The sequence below is a fragment of the Coregonus lavaretus genome (assembly GCF_964263955.1).
Source record: "Coregonus lavaretus genome assembly, chromosome: 31".
Lineage (NCBI taxonomy): Eukaryota > Metazoa > Chordata > Actinopteri > Salmoniformes > Salmonidae > Coregonus > Coregonus lavaretus.
This window is the reverse complement of record NC_140018.1, coordinates 38,902,760-38,929,225: the sequence shown is the minus strand read 5'-3', so window position 1 is coordinate 38,929,225 and position 26,466 is coordinate 38,902,760. Positions and strand designations below refer to the sequence as shown.

The window sequence follows — 26,466 nt, the reverse complement described above, 5'->3', positions numbered from 1 at the left end:
GCCACCAGAATGGGCGGGAATAGTGGCGGACCTCGTGTAGATTGACAGCACATTATAGTGGCGTTGCAAGCACCTATGTGAGAACGTCCTGGAGGTGAGTCCAAGCAAGTTTGAAGATCAAGTTCGCTATCTAGATGACCAATTGTTATTATACACGTATTAATCAGCAAATATTCAAACGTAACAGAGCAGATCAACTTGTATCCCTTTTTAGGTAGCTAATACTATAGCCAGCTTTTCTATGCATAGTCGTTGGCTAATGTGTCGATGTTAACGTTAGCTATTATTACCACAGCACAGATAGCGCAAGCTGACACGTGTCATGTTATGCTGATTTGATTGTGGTTCGTTACAGATACCCCATTTTTGGGTGTCTCGAGTTTTCTCTGCGGACTCTAGTGCCGCTCGGTCTCCACTTTACTGCAACCTTACTGCTCATCCACACAACACTTTATTGCGTCTCTGTCTGGGCGACCAGCGGTGTGTTTATGTCTTTGTTTTGCGAAAACGGTGAGTATCCGGACGAAAGGAGCGACGGATGGGAAAGGTATTTTAACCTCAATTATACTTTAATCCCTACTGCTCTGTGTCAGTGCGTATTTAATTGATTTCAAACCTGTTTGTATAGGGAATGCGCCTCCTATGTGGACCAAGATGGCGTCTTTCTCCCCTCGCGCATTGCTTCACTATATGACGCACTCTGCAGAACATTGCTCAATTGAGGGCTGGTGTGCTTTTCTGTCTAACCCCATTCTCACCTGTGTTACATGTGCGATGATTTATAGTTATGTGTTCTTAACTGTATTGGCAATTAATGTTTTCGTACCAATGGTGCAATTAACATGTGCTGATTGTCTTGAAATGTAATATATTCCACTATGCTTTATGATTATTTAAATGCCATGTTTGTGGAATAGTTTTTTCTCGTGTGCATTTGCCATATGTTTATTGTTACATAGGTAGGAAGCCGCAATGGCATATCTAACCATATTACACCACTGTTTGTCTACTAGTTATTCCTCTGCAAATTTGATATTGTACATTGTGGTGACTGCCAACCTGCCAAGGAACTTTAATGATAATTGGCCTGCTTGGACAAGTAGGCCTATTCATACTTCTCAAGTTGAGAAATTAAGTAGTGACTCCTTCAGTAATATCCAGTATGATGGGAAAGAACCAAAATATAAATATATGGGCTGTGCCATTTAGCAGGTGTTACTGCTAAATGGCTGTGTGCCATTTAGCAGGTGTTACTGCTAAATGGCTGTGTGCAAAGGTGGAAAGCCAATAGGGACTTGTGTCTTGTGCCAGTCTGACACTAGAAAGTAATGCCCAATCATACTTTATACTAACTTATTAATTATTTGCTGTAATGTCTTCCATTGATCAACACAGTCTTCCCCTCTCTTCACAGAGCTGTTGCGCAGCTGTTGGAACCTGTGTGCGGGGAACTTAGCCTACAAGCGCGGAGCTTGCAGCCTCAGTGGCAAGACCTTTTTCATGTCCGAGCCCGAACCCTCTTCCAGTCGTTTATGTCATCCCCTCTTCGCCAGACAGAGGATACCAAAAATTTGCAGTCCAAGATCTTCCTATCGTACTGATAAAGCTCGCGGCCAGCCATCATGTCCGTTAACGTCAACCGCAGCGTGTTGGACCAGTTCTACCGCTACAAGATGCCCCGTATAATCGCCAAGGTGAGTACGGGTCGTGGTGGTCTGGAGTCACTGTTTGTCATCCCCGTCATGTTTTAGGATTTGGGGGTCAGGATCTGAATCTAGATCTCAGGTTATGGGAAACTTTTACATTGAACAGTGTGGTGGTTGTCATGAGGGGTTGGTCAGTATCCAGAGCTCAACTAGTCCAGGGACCTAGAGATGTCCCAATGGTCATAGAGCTTTATTCCCTTGTCTCTCTTCCTTCTTGAGCACTGAAATGCGTTGAAATAAATATGGTGGAGACCTAACCAATCCATTTAATTGCTCGCGGTAAGGGAAGAAGGCCACGTATAGCCTGAGGGGAAACTTGTTCTTTAAACAACACTGAAATACATGTTCCCTCTGAAAGACAGCCTTTACAAGACATACTTTCCACTCAAAGTAGTTTAGATTTAATGTGATTTTTCTCAAATGTTGTACTTAAATGTAAGTGAACCCCCTCTGCCTTTGTGCGCTCGGCTCACATGTGAGGAGCATCTTAATTGCCGCCTCTAGTGGAAAGGTATTTACGCTGTTAGAATGTGACCAATGTGAATCAAGCCTGTTTCCCCCACCCGTCCCATCCTCCAGGTGGAAGGCAAGGGGAATGGGATAAAGACTGTCATAGTCAACATGACCGACGTTGCCAAGTCTCTGAATAGGCCTCCCACGTGTGAGTATACCTCCTTCCTCAGCTAAGTGCCTTTTGGGCACTGGTCTGACCCACTAGATTGGCATCCATTTCACAAGGTTGTGATTGTAAACAGTTTGGAATATTTGTCTGTACTTGTAAATTGCACACTTTCTCTGGCCTCTCCATTGTGGCCAGTCATCTGTAAAGATGGGTTGAAAGGGGACTTCACACTCCAAAATCAAAGTTTGTTGGATGTTTTCAATAGTCTGACAAGATGAGTCCACATCGGTTGTGTAGATTGGGCTATATGCCTCAACCCAAAGTGAATCGAAACTAAATTATATGGTGCGTATCTTTTGCATTCATTTTGGATTGTGGCATATAGCCTGATCTACAACACTGATGCCATGGGAGGAGGAATCATGTTGATGTGGTGGTCCGCCCCCTTTTATATTTAGTAAAAGAAAGGGGAAGAGCCTATTAGCTATGAATATTTAATAACCCACTCTCCCAAACCTATGATGATGATGAGGATAGGAAGGCTTTGGACAAAGCTAAACTCAAAAACGTATGTCTTTCTCGTTCTCCCTGTCCAGATCCCACCAAATTTTTTGGCTGTGAGTTGGGTGCCCAGACCCAGTTTGATGCCAAAAACGACCGCTTCATTGTCAATGGGTCCCACGAGGCGAACAAGCTGCAGGACATGCTGGACGGATTCATCCGGAAGTTTGTGCTGTGTCCAGAGTGCGAAAATCCCGAAACCGACCTGGTAAATAGTCCGGAAAGCTTTTCCTTTCCTCCTGTCCACAATTTGTCAGATTATGGGAAAGGTCTCATTGAAAACTGACCCACCCGCTGCTATCGAATGAAAAGGGTGGGAATGCCAGCTCTTCACTATCAATCCATTTTGCCTTGTGACAGTACTCATTTCCTATATCCAACCAGGACCGACCGGTCTGCCACCCTTTTAAATAATAAATCCACTGTTTGCAGCAGCAGGGTCACATGATGGTGCTTCCATTGGGAATTTGCTTTGTTTTTCATCCAAACAGCCTTGTCTGCAGGGCTTGGCATCCTCTGGCCTGTTAGCCTGTGGTGTCTGTACAGTGAGGGAGGCGTGAACCCACCCCTCTGTTTGTGCCGTGTTTTCGCTGACAGGGCAGGTTTCTATTCTAATAAGGTCAGCACTGTCGCCGGTCCTTGCAGCCGGGGGGATTCTGTTTTGTGCCGATGCATATCTATGCAGGGCCCGCAACACGAGTCGATGCTGGGCTGCTTTCCGATGGAACGGCAGTGCCGTTACAATTTACTGGATGGAATTAAATGTGCACAGTGACTCATTCCAGAGCTTTCATAGGTTAACTGGGTCCGGCCCAAACTGTGTTAGGTGTTATGTCATTATTGAAGTAGTCAAAGAGCTGAGTAGAAATAGAATGTAGGGCTGTGACTGTCATTGAATTTGGATGATGGTAATTGGCCAGCCAAATGACCGTGTGCTCCGTAATAATAACCTTTTCAGGGGGGGAATAAATACAACATTTAGATGGGGAAATTTCTGTTTCCTCGCTCCTGACTGCATGTGCTGCTATAGAAATAGAACGGGCATCTACATTCAAGTCAATGATGGCATAATTGGTGGACTGGTGGCCATTGCCAGTGTACCCATTACATTTACATTTTAGTCATTTAGCAGACGCTCTTATCCAGAGCGACTTACAGGAGCAATTAGGGTTAAGTGCCTTGCTCAAGGGCACATCGACAGATTTTTCACCTAGTTGGCTCAGGGATTAGAACCAGCGACCTTTCGGTTACTGGCACAACACTCTTAACCACTAAGCTACCTGCCACCCATAAGGGCAAAGCAGAAAGTGTACCCATCAATATTTGTTGATTCAACTGACATTACAAAATATACATTCCATTGCGTGGGCCACAGCAGTTAACCTCTTAAGGATCGGACCCTTTGTTTCAATTTTTGCATAGCATGACATACCAAAATCGACCTGCCTGTAGCTCAGAACCTGAAGCAAGGATATGCATATTCTTGATACCATTTGAAAGGAAACACTTTGAAGTTTGTGGAAATGTGAAATTAATTTAGGAGAATATAACACACTAGATCTGGTAAAAGATAATACAAACAAAAAAAACATGTGTTATTTTTGTTTTGTTTTATCATCTTTGAAATGGAAGAGAAAGGCCACAACATATTGCAGTTTAGGCGCAATTTAGATTTTGGCTACCTGATGGCAGCAGTGTTTTCAGATTGATCCAGTGAAGCATTGCAATACTGGACTATTTTGTATCAAGTCTGGCCAAATGTGCCAAATTGATACATTTTCAACTACATTACTATAGAGAACATACAAAAATGATATGGTAATACAAAATGTACGTTTACACACTCCCAAGAATGTCATGCATGATGGATCATTAGCTTACACACTAACTTTTACTCATCTAGAGAGCCAGGCGGGGTGGGTGTGGAGCCAGAGACAGCAGAGGTTCAAACTGTAGAACCCAGTTCCTACATTTTGAATATAAAAATGGATTTTATCAAACAAAACTATACTACATTTTATCTCTGGGACCCTTAGGATGACAAATCAGATCAAGATTACTGAATGTAAGTACATTATTTACCTTCAGAGGTGAATGTATCAAACAGTTGCCGTGATATGTTTTTTGTTGTTGTGCACTCTCCTCAAACGATAGCATGGTATTTTTTTCACTGTAATGGCTACTGTAAATTGGACAGCGCAGTTAGATTAACAATAATTTAAGCTTTCTGCCCATATAAAACATGTCTATGTCCTGTAAAGTTTGCTGTTACAACAGTCATGGTAATCACATTAGCGCACCTTAGCTCAACCGTCCCGTATACGGGACACCGATCCCGTAGAGGTTAACATCATTTCAATGAAGATTTTACATTACCGTGGACATTATTGCATCGCAATACCAGGCAGCCATTGCGAGTGTGCCCATGAGTTTACCAGTCAAATTGCCAGGGTTAGAGGTAGGGCTGGACGATATGGCCAAATAAAATATATATTTTTTTTAACTTGTGGGCAGTTTACGATATCTTGATTTACAATTTTACAACAAAGCTTATTTAGAGAACATTCAAAGGTCAAATACACTGCATTTCTAACAGTCAGCAATCTAATGAATTCAAGGCTTGTGAAGTTATAGCCTACCTAGGCTAAATATGTCTTCCACAACCATAATACCCACTAATAGGGCTGGGCGATATGGACAAAATATCATATGATATTTATGACTATTTGGCTGTATTTTTATAATACAAGTTCTAAATATGCTTTGATTTGGTTCATGACCCTAGGGTGGCACCACATAAATTAAGTGATTTCAATGGGGCTTTCTCCAGTTATACCACGTGTCAAACTCATTCCGCAGAGTGTCTGCGCGTTTTCACTCCTCCCTTGTACTTGATTGCTGAATTAAGGTCACTAATTAGTAAAGAACTTCCCTCACCTGGTTGTCTTAATTGAAAGGAAAATAACAAAACCACACAGACACTAGGCCCTGATTAGAATGTTTGACACCCCTGATTTATACTGTTTAATCCCCCCCCTAAAAAATTATAATAATGTTCATACTTTTGTGCATTTCCTGCGCTTTCATTATCATGTGCACACTGTGCCGCACAGCATATGGGCAAAAAAATATAGGCCTAGTTAATTGAACTGTTGGAAATATAATAATTATTCTAATTCTGTAGTTGGAATATAGTGGGCAGCACCTTGAATACATTGTTTGACATGACAACAAAATAATAAACCAGGGAGGAATTATTGCCAGGGTAGGAACTAAAGTGTTTGTCAGTGTTTCCAGGTGACCCTAATTAGATGTTTTCATGTAGCTAGCCAGCTAACATTCATGGTTTGTCGATCAGTGTGGAAGTATTTGACATGCCTGCACAGAGCCCTGACTTCAACCCCATCGGATACCTTTGGGATGATATGGAACGCCGACTGCGAGCCAGGCCTATCGCCCAACATCAGTGCCCGACCTCACTAATGCTCCTGTGGCTGAATTTAAGCAAGTGCCCACAGCAATGTTCCAACATCTAGTGGAAAGTCTTCCCAGAAGAGTGGAGGCTGTTATGGCAGCAAAGGGGGGACCAACTCCATATTAATGCCCATTATTTTGGAATGACCTGTTCGAAGGCAGGTGTCCACATACTTCTGGTCATATAGTGTATTACTAGTAAGAAGTAATGTAGTATTTATTTTTTTGTGACCTGAGTCTTTGAACCATAACATTTGAGACAAATGTTCACCTGCCCCTTTAAGTGCCTGAGGTTACCGTGGTATTGCGACTTGTTATGTTTGTGCCTGTGATATTGAGTCTGATTAATAGAAGTGTTGTCTTCTCCCTAGCCGTTGAAACTCAAACATCGCAAAACAACCTAGCTTGTGAACAAAACAATGTAAATAGCCAAGAAACACAAGGACAAAGTCTCACTTCGGGAGACTTTCGGTTAACACTTTGTCAAACAGCGTCATAACACGTTAAGTCATAACAGCTGACAACTTGTCTTAACCCATATATTTACACCTGTTGTGACATTGCATTATTTTATGGCTGGTTATGACGCCTACATAAGTATCAAAATCAACATTTTATTCAAATGTGTTTTTTTCCCTGCGAAGTTTCCTTTCATTTGAACGTTTCTCTTAAGTCCTTTGTTGTAATTAGTGCTTTAGTCATGTTTTTTCTTATTTTAAATAACTTGCAGAAAGCATACTGACAGTCAAGAAGCAGTATGATCATCAGTCATACAGGCTTATCACGTACAGTGCATTTGGAAAGTATTCAGACCCCTTGACTTTTTCCAAATTTTGTTACGTTACAGCATTATTCTAAAATGGATTTAAAATGAGGGGTGGGGGAAACAATCTACACACAATACCGCATAATGACAAAGCAAAAACAGGTTTTGAGATATTTCTGCAAATGTATTAAAAAAAGTATTCTAAAGTATTCAGACCCTTTACTCAGTACTTTGTGGAAGCACCTTTTGGCAGCAATTACAGCCTTGAGTGTTCTTGGGTATGACGCTACAAGCTTGGAACACCTGTATTTGGGGAACTTCTCCCGTTCTTCTCTGCCGGTCCTCTCAAGCTCTGTCAGGTTGGATGGGGCGTGTCGCTGCACAGCTATTTTCAGGTCTCTCCAGAGATGTTCAAGTCCGGGCTCTGGCTGGGCCACTCGAGGACATTCAGAGACTTGCCCGAAGCCACTCCTGTGTTGTCTTGGCTGTGTGCTTAGGGTCGTTGTCCCGTTGGAAGGTGAACCTTTGCCCCAGTCTGAGGTCCTGAGCGCTCTGGAGCAGGTTTTCATCAAGGATCTCTCTGTACTTTGCTCTGTTCATCTTTGCCTCGATCCTGACTAGTCTCCCAGTCCCGTTAAATCTTGATTTCATCAGACCAGAGAATCTTGTTTCACATGGTCGGAGTCCTTTTTAGGTGCCTTTTGGCTAACTCCAAGTGGGCTGTCGTGCCTTTTACTGAGGAGTGGCCTCTGTCTGGCCACTGTACAATATATTTTCCTGATTTGGTGGAGTGCTGCAGAGATGGTTATCCTTCTGGAAGATTCTTCCATCTCTGGTTCTCTGTCAGTGACCGTCGGGTTCTTGGTCACCTCCCTGACCAAGGCCCTTCTCCCCTGATTGGCAGCTTTAGGAAGAGTCTTAGTGGTTCCAAACTATTCTATTTAAGAATGATTGAGGCCACTGAAATCTGCTCCTTCATTCATCAGCAACAGAGCATTAGGGTTGGTGCATGTCTTACATCAATTTGTGCACAATTTAAAATGATTTAATATGGTAAATTTCAGAAAATGTTATAACATACTGTTCACAAGTAGGCTATGGTGTAATGTTTTGCCTTGTGGGTGTCATAACCAACCATAAAATAATGCAATTTGTCATGACAGTGTTATGACTGCGTCATAACGTGTTTTGACACTTAAGTAGTGTTACTGACTTTCGTTTCAAGTAAATAAGGCTAACTTTTATGCATGTGCGCAGCGCTTCTAAAAATGAATCTTTCACTCGGCTCTTCACGTGCGCACAACCCCCAGCCAGGCAGTGTTGCAGCGCGAGGTGGGATAGGCTATATATGATTCATTGTTTTTTTTTTATTTGTGCGATTTTTAATTTACCAGCTATGAAACAAAACGACAGAAATACTTTGAAAACAGCTACTGCAGCATTTTACTATAAATGTGATTGTACTTTACTATTTTCATTCACAAATGAGTGAAATGCTCGCACTGTGGAGCCCTGACCACCCGCCAACGTGGCTGGTGAAATAGAACTCTTACCTGCCAAAATCTACCCGGATTTGGCAGGTGGTGGGTGTTTTTAAATTTAGGCCCTGATAATGATCATGCAGTTTAATCAGCTTCTTGATATGCCACACCTGTCAGGTGGATGGGTTGTCGTGGCAAAGGAGAAATGCTCGCTAACAAATAAACAAATTTGTGCACAATATTTGAGAGAAGTAAGCTTTTTGGGTGTATGGAACATTTCTGGCATCTTTTTCAGCTCATGAAACATGGGACCTATACTTAACATGTGTTTTATTATATTTTTGTTTCGTATAGATTAAGCCAAGACTCCATTGAGTCTACTTTTTAGTCCTGGGCTGTGCATAATCTAGGTCCGTGCAGCTGGCCCGTAATGATGCACCATTATGTTTAGGGTATGACATTTTAACAGAATTTATGGTCACAGGTGTTTTTATAGCTGCAAGAACACAATTAGCTACTCAAAATGGCGATCCCGCGTACTTGCGTTTTTGTTGAATTTTGGGGCTGCGCTCGTCTGCCTACTTTTGCTACCAACTACAGAGGATTGCCATTTTGCATAGCTTATTGTAGTTCCTGCTTTGCCTACAGCAAAGGGTATAAATTAAGAGTTAGCCCTAAGGCCATATGGAAAATGTTGTTATTTTTGTAATTTCTTTTTATGCATCACTCCTCCAGCACATCAACGCCAAGAAACAAACCATCGGGAACTCCTGCAAGGCCTGCGGCTACAGGGGCATGCTGGACACGCGACACAAGCTCTGCACGTTCATCCTGAGGAACCCACCAGGTGAGCCAGACCAGGATCAAACACGGTTTATGCATTCTCTGGGAATGCCTGAGAAAAGCAGGGAATTGCAAAGTATGTGTTCAAATGCAGCCGGACAGAAGCCTTTTATTTATTTCTGGAAAACCGCTTCGTCAGACATGCATTCCAGCATGGACATTCTGGGTATTCCATTCATTTAATATGCTAATGTTTTCTTGCAAAGTCAGGGAATTTCAGAATATACTGTACTGGGTTGTTCAGTCTGAGGTTGTTCAATGTGGCCTTGGTTTAAAAACAACTCCAGACACACTATAGCCTTCATTTTAATGCACACATGAATGCAGCAATTATTTTATGTTGCTAGACAAAAGCAACTTCTAAAGGCACTAGGTGAGTCATGTTAAGTGGTGTATTACGGTGTCAATGTGCGTGGTGTAATCTTACACAATGCACTTTTTTTGTCATGAGTCAAAGATGAACAGCAGTGAGCTTTGCAGTATTCTGAGGGCAGCATCTGCTGTGGCATCTCCTCTCCCAGTGGTTTTTGAAATCATCGAAGGGGCACCTCGGTTTATTGAGTTTACGACACTAAAGAACCCTGCTTTTCCTGCTGGGTAACTGTTTGAGAAACACAAGGAATCGAGAAAAGATTGTAAAAGAGCGTAATGAGTATAATAATGGCGTCTGTCCTGACTGCCTTTATCTCCGACGGCAAACAGAGGACACTGGGTCTGCCAAGAAGAAGGAGAAGAAGAGCAAGAAGAAGGACAAGGAGAACGGCTCCAGTGATGGCGAAGCCGCGAACCACAATGACATAGACGCCCCCGATGCTGTGGTGAGTACTAGCACTTCATCTCCCAGTGCCAGCCAGACCTCGGTCAAATACATTGTTGTAAACTGGAGGTGCGCTCGATTTAACTTGACCGGCTTGAAGGTTGAGCTTGACTGACCTTGACCTGGAGACTTGTCTTGAAAGGCCTAGTTGCCTAACTGTTGACGTTATGGCACATTTTCTATTCCCATCCCTCTTGTTCACTCTCCTTCACAGATCTGATATAACTGGATAGGTAAAAGCAATATGGCATGATCTAGGTAGAACTGTTTATTACACTTAACCAATTGTCTCAGAGCCGTGAAGGGGAGTGAAAGAGCAGAAGGGTGGGACAACTTTCTGGAATGAAACTCATCCCCAGTCTCCATTCTATCCCCTTGTTCTTGTTTCTCTGTAGCATACAGCCTCATTGGCATAGTTTCCACTGATCCCTCTTATTTTCAATAGCACTGTATAACTCAAATCTAATCGATATGTTCTAGGACCGTGATGACGATGACGAAGACTGGGCGGAGGAAACGACTGAGGAGGCCCAGCAGCGCAGGATGGAGGAGATCAGCGCGCACGCTAAGAACCTGACTCTCAGCGAGGACCTGGAGAAGCCCTTGGAGGAGAGGGTCAACCTCTTCTACAACTTTGTGAAGGTCAGACTCTGGACCCTGTCCAGGAATGACCCCATTTTCTGTTTTGACTGGGTCCTGTCAACTCCATAACACACTTGCTTATTACTCGGTTACATGTGAAGACTCGAGCCCTGCACAGAAACAACCCGCACCTTCCTAGTTCCGACTCGCTTCGGCTCGCATCATACAGATTCCATTTACAACGGTCACAGTGGAGACCTTAGAGGTGTCACCTCACTTCTCTAAACTCAAGCCTATTTTGCCTGGGTCCTGTTGCCTTAATTATTGCTCGCGTATATAAATGAAAAATAACTCTGATGTATCGAAATGGGTTTGCTAGACTCCACAAGGAAGTGAACGTGCACTAAGCAGAGCTCAAATGCAGTGTGGTATGTAACTACGTTGTTGCTGCCTTTTGAACAGGTCTCTTGATTTAAAAAAACACGCTGTCACCGTATCTATTCATTATGGCCATCGAAATGCTAGCTATTAAAATCAGATCAAATAACAGAGGATTAGAAATTCAAGGTTTAAAAACAAAGGTGTCCATGTATGCCGACGTCTCAAGTTTTTATATTAAGTCCGCAAGCTAGGTCCCTGCAATTTCTCATTGAAGATCTGGATAGGTTTTCGTCCAGAGGCCAGAAAAGTTCATTATAAGTGTACCATATTACGTATTTGATTTTAAAAAATTATAATAAATTGACATTACCCTGCAGTTTACCTATAAAATGGGCTGATGGTGAAGTAGACCTACTTGGTATTCATATCGCAAAATATATAAATGAGCTCTCCACAATTAATTTCAATAGAAAACTATTAAAAGTAGGCTAGATCCTGCAACCATGGAGAGGTAAATGCCTGTCTATGGAAAAATTACACTGATTAACTCCTTTAGTCATATCAGTTTACTTACATACTTATGGCAGTGCCTACTCCTGATTCGTTTTTCAAATCATATGTGCAAAATATTTCGCTTTATCTGGGATGCTAAACCAGACAAGAGAAAGCATGCCTATCTATATAATGAATATGAACTGGGTGGGTTGAGATTATTAAATATAAAAGCACTAAACCTCTCTCTAAAAGCTTCACTTATACAAAGGTTTTACTTGAACCCAAAATGGTTCTCAAGTAGATTACTAAGAAAAGCTCATCCCTTGTTTTGAAAATGTCCTTTTTGCATTTGTGCAGATTGCCGATTTTAATTGAAAATGAAACCTTGTTAATTCTCTTTTTCAAACAAGCAATGCAGAACTGTTTAGAATTTCAATTTCATCCCCTTCGAAAGATGGAACAAATATTATGGTTGACCTAAAATGTGCTGGTTGATAAAATACCTGTATTTATGGAAAATGTTAAAGGATATTTGTTTTAAACTGAACAAAAATGTAAACGCAACATGCAACAATTTCAAAGATTTTACGTAGAAGGAAATCCGTCAATTGAAATAAATGAATTAGGCCCTAATCTATGGATTTCATATGACTGGGCAGGGGCACAGCCATGGGTGGGCCTGGGAGGGCATTGGCCCACCCACTGGGGAATCAGAATGGGTTTTCCCCCACAAGGGCTTTATTACAGACACAAATACTCCTCAGCACTCCCCCTCCCCCTCAGACAATCCCGCAGGTGAAGAAGCCGGATGTGGATGTCCTGCGGGGGGTGGTTACGCGTGGTCGGCGGTTGTGAGGCCAGTTGGCTGTACTGCCAAATTCTCGAAAACAATGTTGGAGGCGGTTTATGGTAAAGAAATTAACATTAAATTATCTGGCAACAGCTCTGTTGGACATTGCTGCACTCATTATGCCAATTGCACACTCCCTCAACTTGACATCTGTGTCATTGTGTTGTGACAACTGCACATTTTAGTGGCCTTTTATTGTCCCCAGCACAAGGTGCACCTGTGTAATGATCATGCTGGTTAATCAGCTTCTTCATATTCCACACCTGTCAGGTGGATGGATTATCTTGGCAAAGGAGAAATGCTCACTAACAGGGATGTAAATGAATTTGAGCATGAAATTTGAGAGAAATAAGCTTTTTGTGCGTATGGAACATTTCTGGTATCTTTTATTTCAGGTCATGAAAAATGGGACAAACACTTTACATGTTGTGTTTTTATAATTTTGTTCAGTGTAAATTTTATATTGAAATTACAACCAATTGATTACAGCATTACCCCCAAAATTGAGGAGGCAGGTGGCAGCGGGAGGAGGTAGGGAACTGGTCTGTCTTCTCAATATAAAGGATCAAAACTGGCAGAGGAACAAAAATAGCATGAATAGGAAAGTATACCCGTTTTTAATTTGAGGACCAGGATGTTGACCGCTGTGCCATACAGATAAAATAGCTGGGAAGATATTTTTTTTATTTACCGATTTCCATGGCAAAGGGTGTTTTGAGTTAACACACAATGACGCAAGATTCAAGACTTCGTGCTTTTCAGCTAAAATTACTGTACTGATTTCTTGCCACCAACAAAATGTTGAATATTTGGGGCATACAGTCGTCGCCGCTCTGCAGATTTTGTTGCGAGGATACAGAATCAATAGACCATTTGTTCTGGTATTGCCCTCAGGTAGCCTGTTTCCAGTCTCAGGTTCAGGAATGGCTGAAAAAGCGTAACATTAATCTAAAATTGACCCTAGAAATAGCAATGTTGGTAGATTTGGCGAGACCTGGTCAGTCAATTACTAATACTCTTAGTAAAAGTATTTATCTTAAACTTGCAATCCTTGGATTCGATTAGATTGAGACGTGGAGGAAGAGGTTTTTCGGGGGGGGTTCTCTGGTTGGTTGAGGGGAAGCTCTTGGGGGGGGTCGCTGCTTCGTGTCCCCGATTTTGACGTGGTGGGAGATATGTTGATGTGCCCTTGGTTGGGGCGCTTGACCCTGGTTGCTCTGGATGGTTGTGCCTGCTAGAAAAATGTTTTTAAATGTATATATCAAATATTCAGACCCCTAGACATTTTGTTACATTACAGCCTTATTCTAAAATTGATTACATTTGTTTGTTTCCCTCATCAATCTACACACAATACCCCATGATGACGAATCCAAAATAGGTTTTTAGACATTTTTTCAGGTCTCTGTTGGAAGGTGTACCTTCGCCCCAGTCTAAGGTCCTGAGTTCTCTGGAGCAGGTGTTCAAGGATCTCGCTGTACTTTGCTCCGTTCATCTTTCCCTTGATCCTGACTAGTCTCCCAGTCCCTGCCGCTTAAAAACATCCCCACAGCATGATGCTGTCACCACTATGCTTCACCGTAGGGATGGTGCCAGGTTTCCTCCAGACGTGACGCTTGGCGTTCATGCCAAAGAGTTCAATCTTGGTTTCATCAGACCAGAGAATCTTGTTTCTCATGGTCTGAGAGTACTTTAGGTGCCTTTCGGCAAACTCAAAGCTGGCAGTCGTGCCTTTTTTCTGAGGCGTGTCGTCCGTCTGTGCCTCGACACAATCCTGTCTCTGAGTTCTACAGACAGTTCTTTCGACCTCATGGCTTGGTTTTTGCTCTGACATGCACTGTCAACTGTGGGATCTTATCTAGACAGGTGTGTGTCTTTCCAAATCAGCGCTGCTCTGCATTCTTAACAGCACTATCCACACAGGTCCTACAGGCCCTAGTTTTGTCGCACCTGGACTACTGTTCAGTCGTGTGGTCAGGTGCCACAGAGGGACTTGAGAAATGTGAAATTGGCTCAGAACAGGGCATCACGGCTGGCCCTTGGATGTACACAGAGAGCTAACATTAATAATATGCATGTCAATCTCTCTTGGCTCAAAGTGGAGGAGAGATTGACTTCATCACTACTTGTATTTGTGAGAGGTGTTGAATGAACCGAGCTGTCTGTTTGAACTACTGGCACACTGCTCGGACACCCATGCATACCCCACAAGACATGCCACCAAAGGTCTCTTCAGTCCCCAAGTCGGGAACAGACTATGGGAGATGCACAGTACTACATAGAGCCGTGACTACATGGAACTCTATTCCACATCAAGTAACTGATGCCAGCAGTGAAATTGGATTTTAAAAAACGATACAAATACACCTTATGGAACAGCAGGGACTGTGAAGCACATATAGACATGCATACAAACACACGATAACATACGCACTATACACACAGGTACACATCGATTTTGTGTTATAGATGTGTGGTAGAAGAGGCCTGAGGAGGCACACTTAATAGGTTGTGAAATCTGTTATGAATGTATTGTAATGTTTTTAAAATGTATAACTGCCTTAATTTCGCTGGATCCCAGGAAGAGTAGCTGCTGCCTTGGCAGCAGCTAATGGGGATCCATAATAAATACAAATGTCCAATCAATATAATTTACCACAGGTGGACTCCAATCAAGTTGTAGAAACATCTCAAGGATGATCAATGGAAACAGGATGCAGCTGAGCTCAATTTTGAGTCTCATAGCAAAGGGTCTGAATACTTATGAAAATATTTTTTATTTTTAATACATTTTCCAAAATGTCTAAACCTGTCCTTTTTAGAACAAGGCTGTAACGTAACAAAATGTGGAAAAAGTCAAGGGGTCTGAATACTTTCCGAAGGCGCTGTGTATGCATGTGTATATGTATAATGGTGTGTGTGTGTGTGTGTGTGTGTGTACAGTGCATTCGGAAAGTATTCAGACCCTTTGCTATGAGACTCAAAATTGAGCTCAGGTGCATCCTGTTTCCATTGATCATCCTTGTAGAAACATCTCAACTTGATTGGAGTCCACCTGTGGTAAATTCTATTGATTGGACATTTGTATTTATTATGGATCCCCATTAGCTGCTGCCAAGGCAGCAGCTACTCTTCCTGGGATCCAGTGAAATTAAGGCAGTTATACATTTTACAATTTAATGTTTTGAATAAGGCTGTAACCTAACAAAATGTGGAAAAAAGCACTGTATGATCAGTTGTTTTTAAGGATGAATAAAGAAAATTAGTGAGGGGAAAGCTGAATCAAGATGTGAGGGTGTGATGTCTCTGGGTGGCTTATTCTATCACTCCCTCGACAGCAAATGAAGGAGGACGGTGCCGTCAACATTTCGGACAAGGAGATCCTGGCCGAGGCGGAGCGTCTGGACGTGAAGGACACGGCCCCACTGATCCTGACAGAGCTTTTAATGGACGAGAACATCCGCGAACAGATCAAGAAGTACAAACGTCACTTCCTCAGAGTGAGTCTCCGAGTAGCATTCTAGTAGATACCCGTAGACGTAGTCATTGCGCTAACGCTAGCTCGCAAAACTTCCTCTATCTTCTTTCATACTGGACACAGACATTTAAAATGGTATCCATGAGTTAATCTGCCTCTGTGGAAGTAGATGAAGTGCTAATTGCCAAAATCTATCCCTTTTATTTTCCATGGAAAGACTACTGCGCGTGCTTCTCCGGCCATTCATATAGCCTACACAGGCTATTTAATTGAGACCACGCATAGGCACATTTGATCTCGCATGCACACAACACAACACGAGAGTAGAGGGAGGCTACTGAACTTGAAGCAGAATTATCATACGAGAGTTTATTAATAGTGTTACAGGTGCTTTTAATACAATAGGTAACGCATACAAAAGAAAGACAACCGTTTGAAATAATTTGCAGGACTAAAATATGTTAATCTCAGTTGTCTATGACCGCCTGCCGGGGCCGCAGGTCTTGCAGCTCTCTAGTATGAGGGTCAGGGCTGTTACACTAGTTGTTAATATAATAACATGCTATTTAGCAAGTGCTTTTATCCAAAGCGACTGACCGTCAGTCGTGCATTTCTTTTAAACGAATGGGTGGTCCCGGTAATCGAACCCACTATCCTGGCATTGCAAGTGCCATGCTCTTCCAACTGCGTAACAGAGGACCTCTGCTTGTTAATGCAAATTGGGCATTAGGTCAGTGCTGTCACGCTACTTGTGTGGCATTTGATCGGATATGTTACTCAAATTGGCATTCGGTCAGTGCCGTAACATCAGTTGTTGGGCATGAGGTCAGTGCCCTAATGCCATTTGATGGACATCAGCTTAATGTTGTCTATAGTTGGTGTTCGTGAACTGTGAGTTCCATAACGCATAGGGCATGAAACAGTGTCACTACACCAGTTGATGGAGATATGCTTAGTAGTCTAACACCAGCAATTTGGACAGACATAACCTCAACAAAGTTGATTGTGGCAATAGATACAGCTATAATTCCGCTGTTGGGTTTTGCTCAAGCTCCATCCGCACCTTCCGTTTTAAAACATTTCTCTTGTGTCCAGTTTACCCACAACAACAAGAAGGCCCAGAAGTACCTGCTGGGGGGCTTTGAGTGTCTGGTGAAGCTGCACCAGTCCGAGCTTCTGCCCCGCGTGCCCCTTGTCCTCAAAGACCTGTACGACGCCGACCTACTGGAGGAGGACGTCATCCTGGCCTGGGCTGAGAAGGTAACGGGGATGATGGGATATTTATTTTATTCAACTTATCCAGGTCAGTGTCATTTATTTTGCAAGAGACTCCTCATCCAAGATATTTTACATATGAAAAAAGACTCCGTAACCTACACTAGAACCTGTGAAATGAGACTCAAGTCATTTTTCATCATACCTCTAACACGTCAGACCTGTGTGTGTCTTGTCAGGTGTCCAAGAAGTACGTGTCCAAGGAGCTGGCAAAAGAGATCCATGCCAAGGCAGCGCCCTTCATCAAGTGGCTGAAGGAGGCGGAAGAGGAGAGCGAGGGCAGCGGGGCGGATGAGGAGGAAGATGAAGATAACGTGGAGGTAATGACTTATCACTGACTCTGATTTTTACCTATATACATTCATTCCCGTCACGCGCATATAGACATAGGTTTGGTATTGTGGCACTGACATGAAAATGGCCACTGTCACCAGGTTTCTGCTTACCATGGACCTATTCAGATACAGTGCCTTCAAAAACTATTCACACCCCTTGACCTTTTTCAAAATGTTTGTTTTGTTACAGCCTTAATTTAAAATGGATTAAATGTAGATTTTCTGTCACTGGCCTACACACAATACCCCGTAATGTCAATTTGGAATAATGTTTTTTGACATTTTACAAATTTAATAAAAAATGAAAAGCTTGAATGTCTCAAGTATTCAACCCCTTTGTTATGGCGTTCCTAAAGTCCAGAAGCAAAAATGTGCATAACAAGTTACATAAGTTGCATGGACTCACCCTGCGTGCAATAATAGTGTTAAGGGCATCTATTAGTAGATGGGTAAAAATTTAAAACCGCAGACATTAAATAACTTTGAGCATGGTGAAGTTATTAATTACACTTTGTGTGGTGTATCAATACACCCAGTCACTACAAAGATACAGGCGTCCTTCCTAATTCAGTTGCCGGAGAGGAAGGAAACCACTCAAGGATTTCACCATGAGGCCAATGATTACTTTAAAATAATTACATAGTTTAATGGCTGTGATCGGAGAGATCTGAGGATGGATCAACAACATTGTTGGGTGGTCCTCTGTAGCTCAATTGGTAGAGCATGGCGCTTGTAACGCCAGGGTAGTGGGTTCGATCCCCGGGACCACCCATACGTAAAAATGTATGCACACATGACTGTAAGTCGCTTTGGATAAAAGCATCTGCTAAATGGCTTATTATTATTATTATTATTATTATTATTATTATTATAGTTACTCCACAATACTAACCTAATTGACAGTGAAAAGAAGGAAGCCTGTACAGAATAAAAAAAATCCTAAACATGCATCCTGTTTGCAAAAAGGCACTCAAGTAATACTGGAAAAAATTATATTGGCAAAGCAATTAACTTTTTGAGCTGAAACAGTGTTTGGGTCAAATCCAATAAAACACACTGCTGAGTACCACTCCATATTTTCAAGCATAGGAGTGACTGCATCATGTTATGGATATGGGAAATCCTAGAGGAGAACTTGTTTGCTTTCCACCAGACACTGGGAGATGAGTTCACCTTTCAGCAGGACAATAACCTAAAACACAAGGCCAAATCTATACTAGAGGTGCTTACCAAGAATACAGTGAATGTTTCTGAGTGGCCGAGTTAGTTTTGACTTAAATCTGCTTGAAAATGTAGGGCAGGACTTGAAAATGGCTGTCCAGCAATGATCAACAACCAATTTGGCAGAGCTTGAAGAATTTTGAAGAGAATAATGGGCAAATGTTTCCCAATCCAGGTGTGGAAAGCTCAGACTCAGAATGACTCATAGCTGTAATCGCTGCCAAAGGTGCATCTACAAAGTATTGACTCGGGTGTACAGAATAGATTTCTGTATTTCTTTTTTTAATCGTTTTTATTTTATTTTTCCTATTAGTCATTTAATCAATTTCGAATTCAGGCTGTAACACAACAAAAGGTGGAGTAAGTCGAGGTATGAATACTTTCTGAAGGCATTGTACCAGTATGAAAATGTATGCACTCACTAACTGTATGTCGCTCTGGATAAGAGCGTCTGCTAAATGACTAAAATGTAAATTGTAGAAATGTGTGAGCTGACACGATTCCCCTTTTCTGCATGACAAAGCACCATGTCTGTTCAACACTATTTATTTATGTTACTTATGCATCCTACTGAAGCGCCTGGTGAGAAATGAGTGACACTGCAGTGTCTTAATTTCACCCAATTAACATTTCCCTTACCCCCCCCCCCTTCTTTCCTCCCAGGTGGTCTACTCAGCCTCTGCCCGTGAGCTGAAAGTGGAGACTGAGAAGCCTGCAGAGGAAGAGGATGACTTTGACATCGACGCCATCTAAAAACAAAACTTAACAAACCTCCACCGTCATGGAACATAAATCCCTTGCAAGCGTGCTGACGATCATGCTGAAAATAATAACGGCATGCCTTTGGTTCTGGTCGACCCACCCCCACCCACCTGCAGCTTTACGAGATTAATCTATTTACTTTGTGCTTGTTTGATCAATCTCGCTAGATGGAGTGATGAGATGTTTGTACATGGATAAAGACTTTTTATTTTTGGGTTGATACTAGAGAATTAAATGCAAATTCTGCATTTGTTTTCTCCCTGAAATATTTTCCTCAGTTCAGATGGTAATGTTATGATCTCAAGTAGTAAAGTGTAACCTGTTTGGGACTTTCCTAGGTCATGTGAGAATGGAGATGCCACGCTAAAATGACTGGTGTAAAATGTGCAACAAGCAACTCCTGTATGGATTTGCAACAGCCTTTGGTTAGAGAAAGACTTTGGGGTCATTTTTGATTTGGCACTAGGTTCTAAATCTACAAGACTGACTTCACATAAGTGCATAATCTGTGATTAAACAGGGAACTCCATCAGGATGTATGGTGCCCATAGAATGTCTACGCCCCCCTTGAACTTTTTCACATTTTGTGTTACGAAGTGGGATTGAAATAGATTTAATTGTAATTGTTGTCATTGATCTACACAGTACTCTGTCAAAGTGCAAAGGGAATTCTACAAATGTTTACAAATTTAAATAAAAAAAAGTCATTACACAAGTATTCACCTCCTTTGTTTAGGGTAGCCTAAACTAGTTGACATTTAAATTTGGCTTAACAAATCACAATTGTTTGTGGACTTTGAAATAATAGGGGTTCACATGATTAAAAAAAAAAAAAATTCCCCATTCCTTTGTCCCATACATTCAACATCTGAGGTCCCTCAGTCAAGTATTGAATTTCAAGCACAGATTTAACTACAAAGGCCAGGGAGCTTTTTGAAAGCCTCGTAAAGAAGGGTAGTGATTTGGTAGATGGGTAACAATAACCAATCAGACATTGAATATATCTTTAAGCATGGGCAAGTTAATAATGCTGTGGATGATGTTTTAAACCACAGAGATGCAGTCCTTCTGAACTGAGCTGCTTTGGGGTGTAACCACGATTTCAAAACGGCTACAGAGTTCAATGGCTGTGATGGGAGAACTGAGGATGGATCAACAACATTGTAGTGACTCCACAATAATGACCTAAATGCAGGGTTGGGGAGTAACTGATTACGTGTAATCTGATTACAAAAAACTGACTAATCAGTTACGTTACCAGCAAAATAATGTAATCAGATTACAGATACTTTTGGAAAAACTGAATTGCTTATAAATTTAGAAAGGATGTTTGCGAAAAATGCATTATGCCACCTTTCTGTTTTCTCAATGACATTCAGATCAGCATTGAAAAAATTTGGAAGTTTATTTTTTTTCTGCTTGCGTGAGTCTGACCATAAATCAGAGACCACTGACGACACAATTGTTTGATGGATCCTTTTTTTTGTTACTCTTAAGGGGGAAAGTAATCTAAAAGTAACAAAGTAATCAGATTACGTTACTGAGTTTGGGTCATCCAAATGTCATGTTACTGATTACAATTTTGGTCAGGTAACTGTAATGGATTACATTTAGAAAGTAACATACCCTGCCTAAATAACAAAAATATACCACAACATGCATATGTATGCAACAAGGCATTAAAGTAATACTGCAAAAAAAATAACAAGGCAAAGGAGTGTACTTTTTGGCCTAAATGCAAAGCCTTATGTTTGGGGCAAATCCAACACATCACTGAGTAACTGCCTCCTTATTTTCAAGCATGGTGGTGGCTGCATCATGGCTGACATCGGCAAAGACTGGGGAGTTTTTCAGGATGAAAAGAAAATGGATGGAGCTAAAGACGGGCAAAATCCTAGAGGAAAACCTGCTTCAGTCTGCTTTACACCAGACACTGGGAGAGGAATTCACCTTTCAGCAGGACAAAAACCTACAACACAAAGCTAAATCTACATTGGAGTTGCTTCCCAAGAAGACAGTGAATCTTCCTGTGTTCAAGTTATAGTTTTTACTTAAGTCTGCTTGGAAATCTATGGCAAGACTTGAAAATTGCTGTCAAGCCATGATCCCCAACACCTTGACAGAGCTTGAAGAATTTTGAAGAGAATAATGGGCAAATATTGCACAATACAGGTGTGCAAAGCTCTTATGAGACTTACCAAATAAGACAGCTGTAATCGCTGCCAAAGGTGTTTCTAACATGTATTGACTCGGGGGAATACTTCTCTAATCAAGGTATATTAATGTGTTATTTTTTTATTAATCTTTTAAAAAATGTTAGAATTTTTCTTCCACTTTGACATGATATAGTATTTTGTGTAGACAAAAAATGAATATTTCGTTGACAAAAAATGACAAATCAATTTTAATCCCATTTTGTAATACAATAAAATGTGTAGACTTTCTATAGGCACTTTCTACAGTGCTTTCGGAAAGTATTCAGGCCCCTTCCCTTTTTCCACATTTTGTTACGTTACTGCCTTATTCTACAATGGATTAAATTAATTGTTTTCCTCATCAATCATATTTAGGACAAAGTTTAATGCTATGGAATCATCCGTTTTCACAAGATGGCGCCATTGACTTCAATTTAAAGGATAATTGATTTCATGAAGCGCATACAAGTAGTCATATTCCCACATAAAACAGAGGGAGCTATTACCTACAATTTCAACTTCAAACCAGCAACAACAACAAGAAGGCACCGATGTAAATGAATAGCAGAGCAGTACATCGACTCAAGTAGTATATTCAACATAGGAAAATAGACTACACTATCCTATGAAAATAATTAATAAACCAATGCCTGAGTGCAAATAGAGAACTGAATATCAAAACCGATGTTACCGTCTGTAGCTGTGATTTAAGTTAATAAACATCTTAAGTGTATTCCATATAAGGGGTTAGGCATACTTAAACTCATTAGATGTATTTAGTACCAGTATTGTTAGATACGCCTTAACCATGCACTTACAGAGATTGTGGACATCAACAATACTTAATCTAAAGGAATGTTCTTCGTTGTCTAGAATACACTTTGTCGAGAAATTGTTATACTATATATGTCGAGAAATTGTTATACTATATAGTAGGGTTGAATCCTTCAACACTGGTAGATAGAAACCACTTTCCAGTTGTAGATTCATATAAATTAACTTGAATAACAAATCCTGTTGGTGGCAAGATGGCGCCGACAGACATGGCAGCTCTGCTTTTAGCTCCTAAGCAACTTTTGTTTTTATGTGTGTTATTTCTTACGTTATTAGCCCAGAATGTTTTTTTGTGTTATTCCATTCAGACGGAAATAACTTTTGGATATCAGAGTGGCGGTATCTAACCAGCATTACTACCAGGAATACGACTTTCCCGAATTGGATCCTTTGTTCGTACCCCCCAGGGCAATTAAACTTATCAAAGAGGCTGCGCCAAGACGCCGCCGGCGGAGAAGAGGTATTCGGAGTGGACTTCTAGTCCGACTCAGGAGGAGTGCAAGCCATCCACCGCTTCTGAGTATATTACTCGCTAATGTTCAGTCTCTGGACAATAAAGTAGACGAGCTCAGGGTGAGGATCTCCTTCCAGAGAGACATCAGGGACTGTAACATACTCTGTTTCACGGAATCATGGCTCTCTCCGGATATACTGTACATAGTACATCGCACAGACAGCAATAAATAACTCTCAGGGAAGAAGAAGGGCAGTGGTGTATGTTTCATGATTAACTACTCATGGTGTGATTGTGATAACATACAGAAACTCAAGTCCTTTTGATCACCTGACCTCACAATCAAATGCCGACCGTATTACCTCCCAAGAGAATTCTCTTCGGTTATTGTCACAGCCGTGTATATTCCCCCTCAAGCCGATACCACAACGGCCCTCAAGGAATTACACTGGACTTTATGCCAACCTGAAACCACATATCCTGAGGCCGCATTTATTGTAGCTGTGGATTTTAACAAAGCACATTTGAGGAAAACGCTACCGAAGTTCTATCAACACATTGACTGTAGTACTCGCTTAGGAAAAACACTAGACCACTGCTACTCCCACTTTTGACATTTCTACAAGGCCCTCCCCTGCCCTCCCTTCGGCAAATCAGATCACGACTCCATTTTGCTCCTCTCTTCCTATAGGCAGAAACTCAAACAGGAAGTACCCGTGCTAAGGTCTATTCAACGCTGGTCTGACCAATCGGAATCCATGCTTCAAGATTGTTTTGATCACGCGGACTGGGATATGTTTCGGGTAGCCTCTGAGAATAACATTGACATATACACGGACACGGTGACTGAGTTCATCAGGAAGTGTATAGGGAATGTTTTTCCACTGTGACTATTAAAACCTACCCAAACCAGAAACCGTGGATAGATGGCAGCATTCGCGCAAAACTGAAAGCGCGAACCACCGCATTTAACCATGGCAAGGTGACTGGGAATATGGTCGAAACAAACAGTGTAGTTATTCCCTCCGTAAGGCAATCAAAAAGGCAGAACATCAGTACAGAGACAAAGTGGAGTCGTAATTCAACAGCTCAGACACGAGATGTATGTGGCAGGGTCTACAGACATTCACGGATTACAAAGGGAAAACCAGCCATGTCACGTACACCGACGTCTTGCTCCCGGACAAGCTAAACACCATCTTCGCTAGCTTTGAGGATAACACAATTCCACCGACGTGGCCCGCTCCCAAGGACAATGGGCTCTCATTCTCTGTGGCAAAGCTGCCGGCCCAGACGACATCCCTAGCCGCGTCCTCAGAGCATGCGCAGACCAGCTGGCTGGAGTGTTTATGGACGTATTCAATCTCTCCCTATCCCAGTCTTCAAGATGTCCACCATTGTTCCTGTACCCATGAAAACAAAGGTAACTGAACTAAATGACTATTGCAACGTAGCACTCAAAGCATTTCATGATGACAGAAGTGAGAGGCTCGTTAAGGATCATATCACCTCTACCTTACCTGACACCCTAGACCCACTTCAGTTTGCTTACCGCCCCAATAGATCCACAGACGATACAGTCACCATCGCATGGCACACTGCCCTATCGCATCTGGACAAGAGGAATACCTACGTAAGAATGCTGTTCATTGACTATAGCTCAGCCTTCAACACCATGGTACCCTCCAAGTTCATCATTTAGCTCAGGGCCCTGGGTCTGAACCCCGCTCTTTGCAACTGGGTCCTGGACTTCCTGATGGGCTGCCCCCAGGTGGTGAAGGTAGGAACAACACCTCCACTTTGCTGATCCTCAACACAGGGTCCCCACAATGGTGCGTGCTCAGCCCCCTTCTGTACTCCTTGTTCACCCATGACTGCGTGGCCACGCACGCCTCCAACTCAATCATCAAGTTTACACACGACACAACAGTAGCAGGCCTGATTACCAACAATGACGAGACAGGGAGGAGGTGAGGGCGCTGGCGGAGTGGTGCCAGGAAAATAACCTCTTCCTCAACGTCAACAAAACAAAGGCGCTGATCGTGAACTTCAGGAAACAGCAGAGGGAACATGCCCCTATTCACATCGACGGGACAGCAGTGGAGAAGGTGGAAAGCTTCAAGTTCCTCGGCGTACACATCACTGACAATCTGAAATGGTCCACCCACACAGACAGTGTGGTGAAGACCTCAGGAGGCTGAAGAAATTCGGCTTGGCCCTTAAGACCCTCACAAACTTTTACAGATGCACAATTGAGAGCATCCTGTCGGGCTGTATCACCACCTGGTACGGCAACTGCACCGCCCGCAACCGCAGGGCTCTCCAGAGGGTGGTGCGGTCTGCCCAACGCATCACCGGGAGCACACTGCCTGCCTTCCAGGACACCTACAGCCCCCGGTGTCACAGGAAGGTCAAAAAGATCATCAAGGACATCAACCACCTGTGCCACGGCCTGTTCACCCCGCTATCATCCAGAAGGCGAGGTCAGCTCAGGTGCATCAAAGCTGGGACCGAGAGACTGGAAAAACAGCTTCTATCTCAAGGCCGTCAGACTGTTAAATAGCCTTCACTAGCCGGCTACCACCAGGTTACTCAACCCTGAACCTTAGAGGCTGCTGCCCTATATATATAGACATGAAATCACTGGCCACTTTAATTAAAGAACACTAGTCACTTTAATAATGTTTACATACTGCTTTACTCATCTAATATGTACTGTATTCTATTCTACTGTATTTTAGTCAATGCCACTCCGACATTGCTCGTCCTAATATTTACAGTACCAGTCAAAAGTTTGGACACGCCTACTCATTCCATGGTTTTTCTTTATTTTTACTATTTTCTACATTGTAGAATAATAGTGAGGACATCAATGAAATAACATATGGAATCATGTGGTAACCAAAAAAGTGTTAAACAAATCAAATATATTTTATATTTGAGATTCTTCAAATAGCCACCCTTTGCCTTGATGACAGCTTTGCACACTCTTCGCATTCTCTCAAACAGCTTCACCTGGAAGGCTTGAAGGAGTTCCCACATGCTGAGCACTTGTTGGCATCTTTCCTACACTCTGCAGTCCGACTCATCCCAAACCATCTCAATTGGCCTGATTGAAGGCCTGAAGGCCTGATTCACACAGTCTCCTCTGAACAGTTGATGTTGAGATGTGTCTGTGACTTGAACTCTGTGAAGCATTTATTTGGGCTGCAATTTCTGAGGCTGGTAACTCTAATGAACTTATCCTCTGCAGCAGAGGTAATTCTGGGTCTTCCTTTCCTGTGGCGGTCCTCATGAGAGCCAGTTTCATCATAGCGCTTGATGGTTTTTGCGA

General features: G+C 42.2%; 1 protein-coding gene across 3 annotated transcripts; it reads left to right on the top strand.

The window, feature by feature from the left end:
- On the top strand, positions 1–21,343 carry LOC311106933 (eukaryotic translation initiation factor 5-like). Of its 3 annotated transcripts, XM_084149330.1 has the most exons (12): positions 48–94; positions 356–547; positions 1,415–1,694; positions 2,286–2,367; positions 2,925–3,097; positions 9,346–9,457; positions 10,156–10,271; positions 10,751–10,912; positions 15,917–16,078; positions 17,152–17,316; positions 17,511–17,651; positions 19,551–21,343. In XM_084149330.1, exons 3-12 carry the CDS (start codon positions 1,623–1,625, stop codon positions 19,638–19,640), a joined length of 1,275 nt encoding a protein of 424 aa, XP_084005456.1. In that variant the 5' UTR covers positions 48–94; positions 356–547; positions 1,415–1,622; the 3' UTR covers positions 19,641–21,343. The 3 variants fall into 3 exon arrangements, with proteins under 3 accessions (XP_084005457.1, XP_084005455.1, XP_084005456.1); XM_084149331.1 differs by lacking the exon at positions 356–547 and having other exon boundaries at positions 1–94; XM_084149329.1 differs by having other exon boundaries at positions 44–547.
- Positions 21,344–26,466: the final 5,123 nt, after the last annotated feature.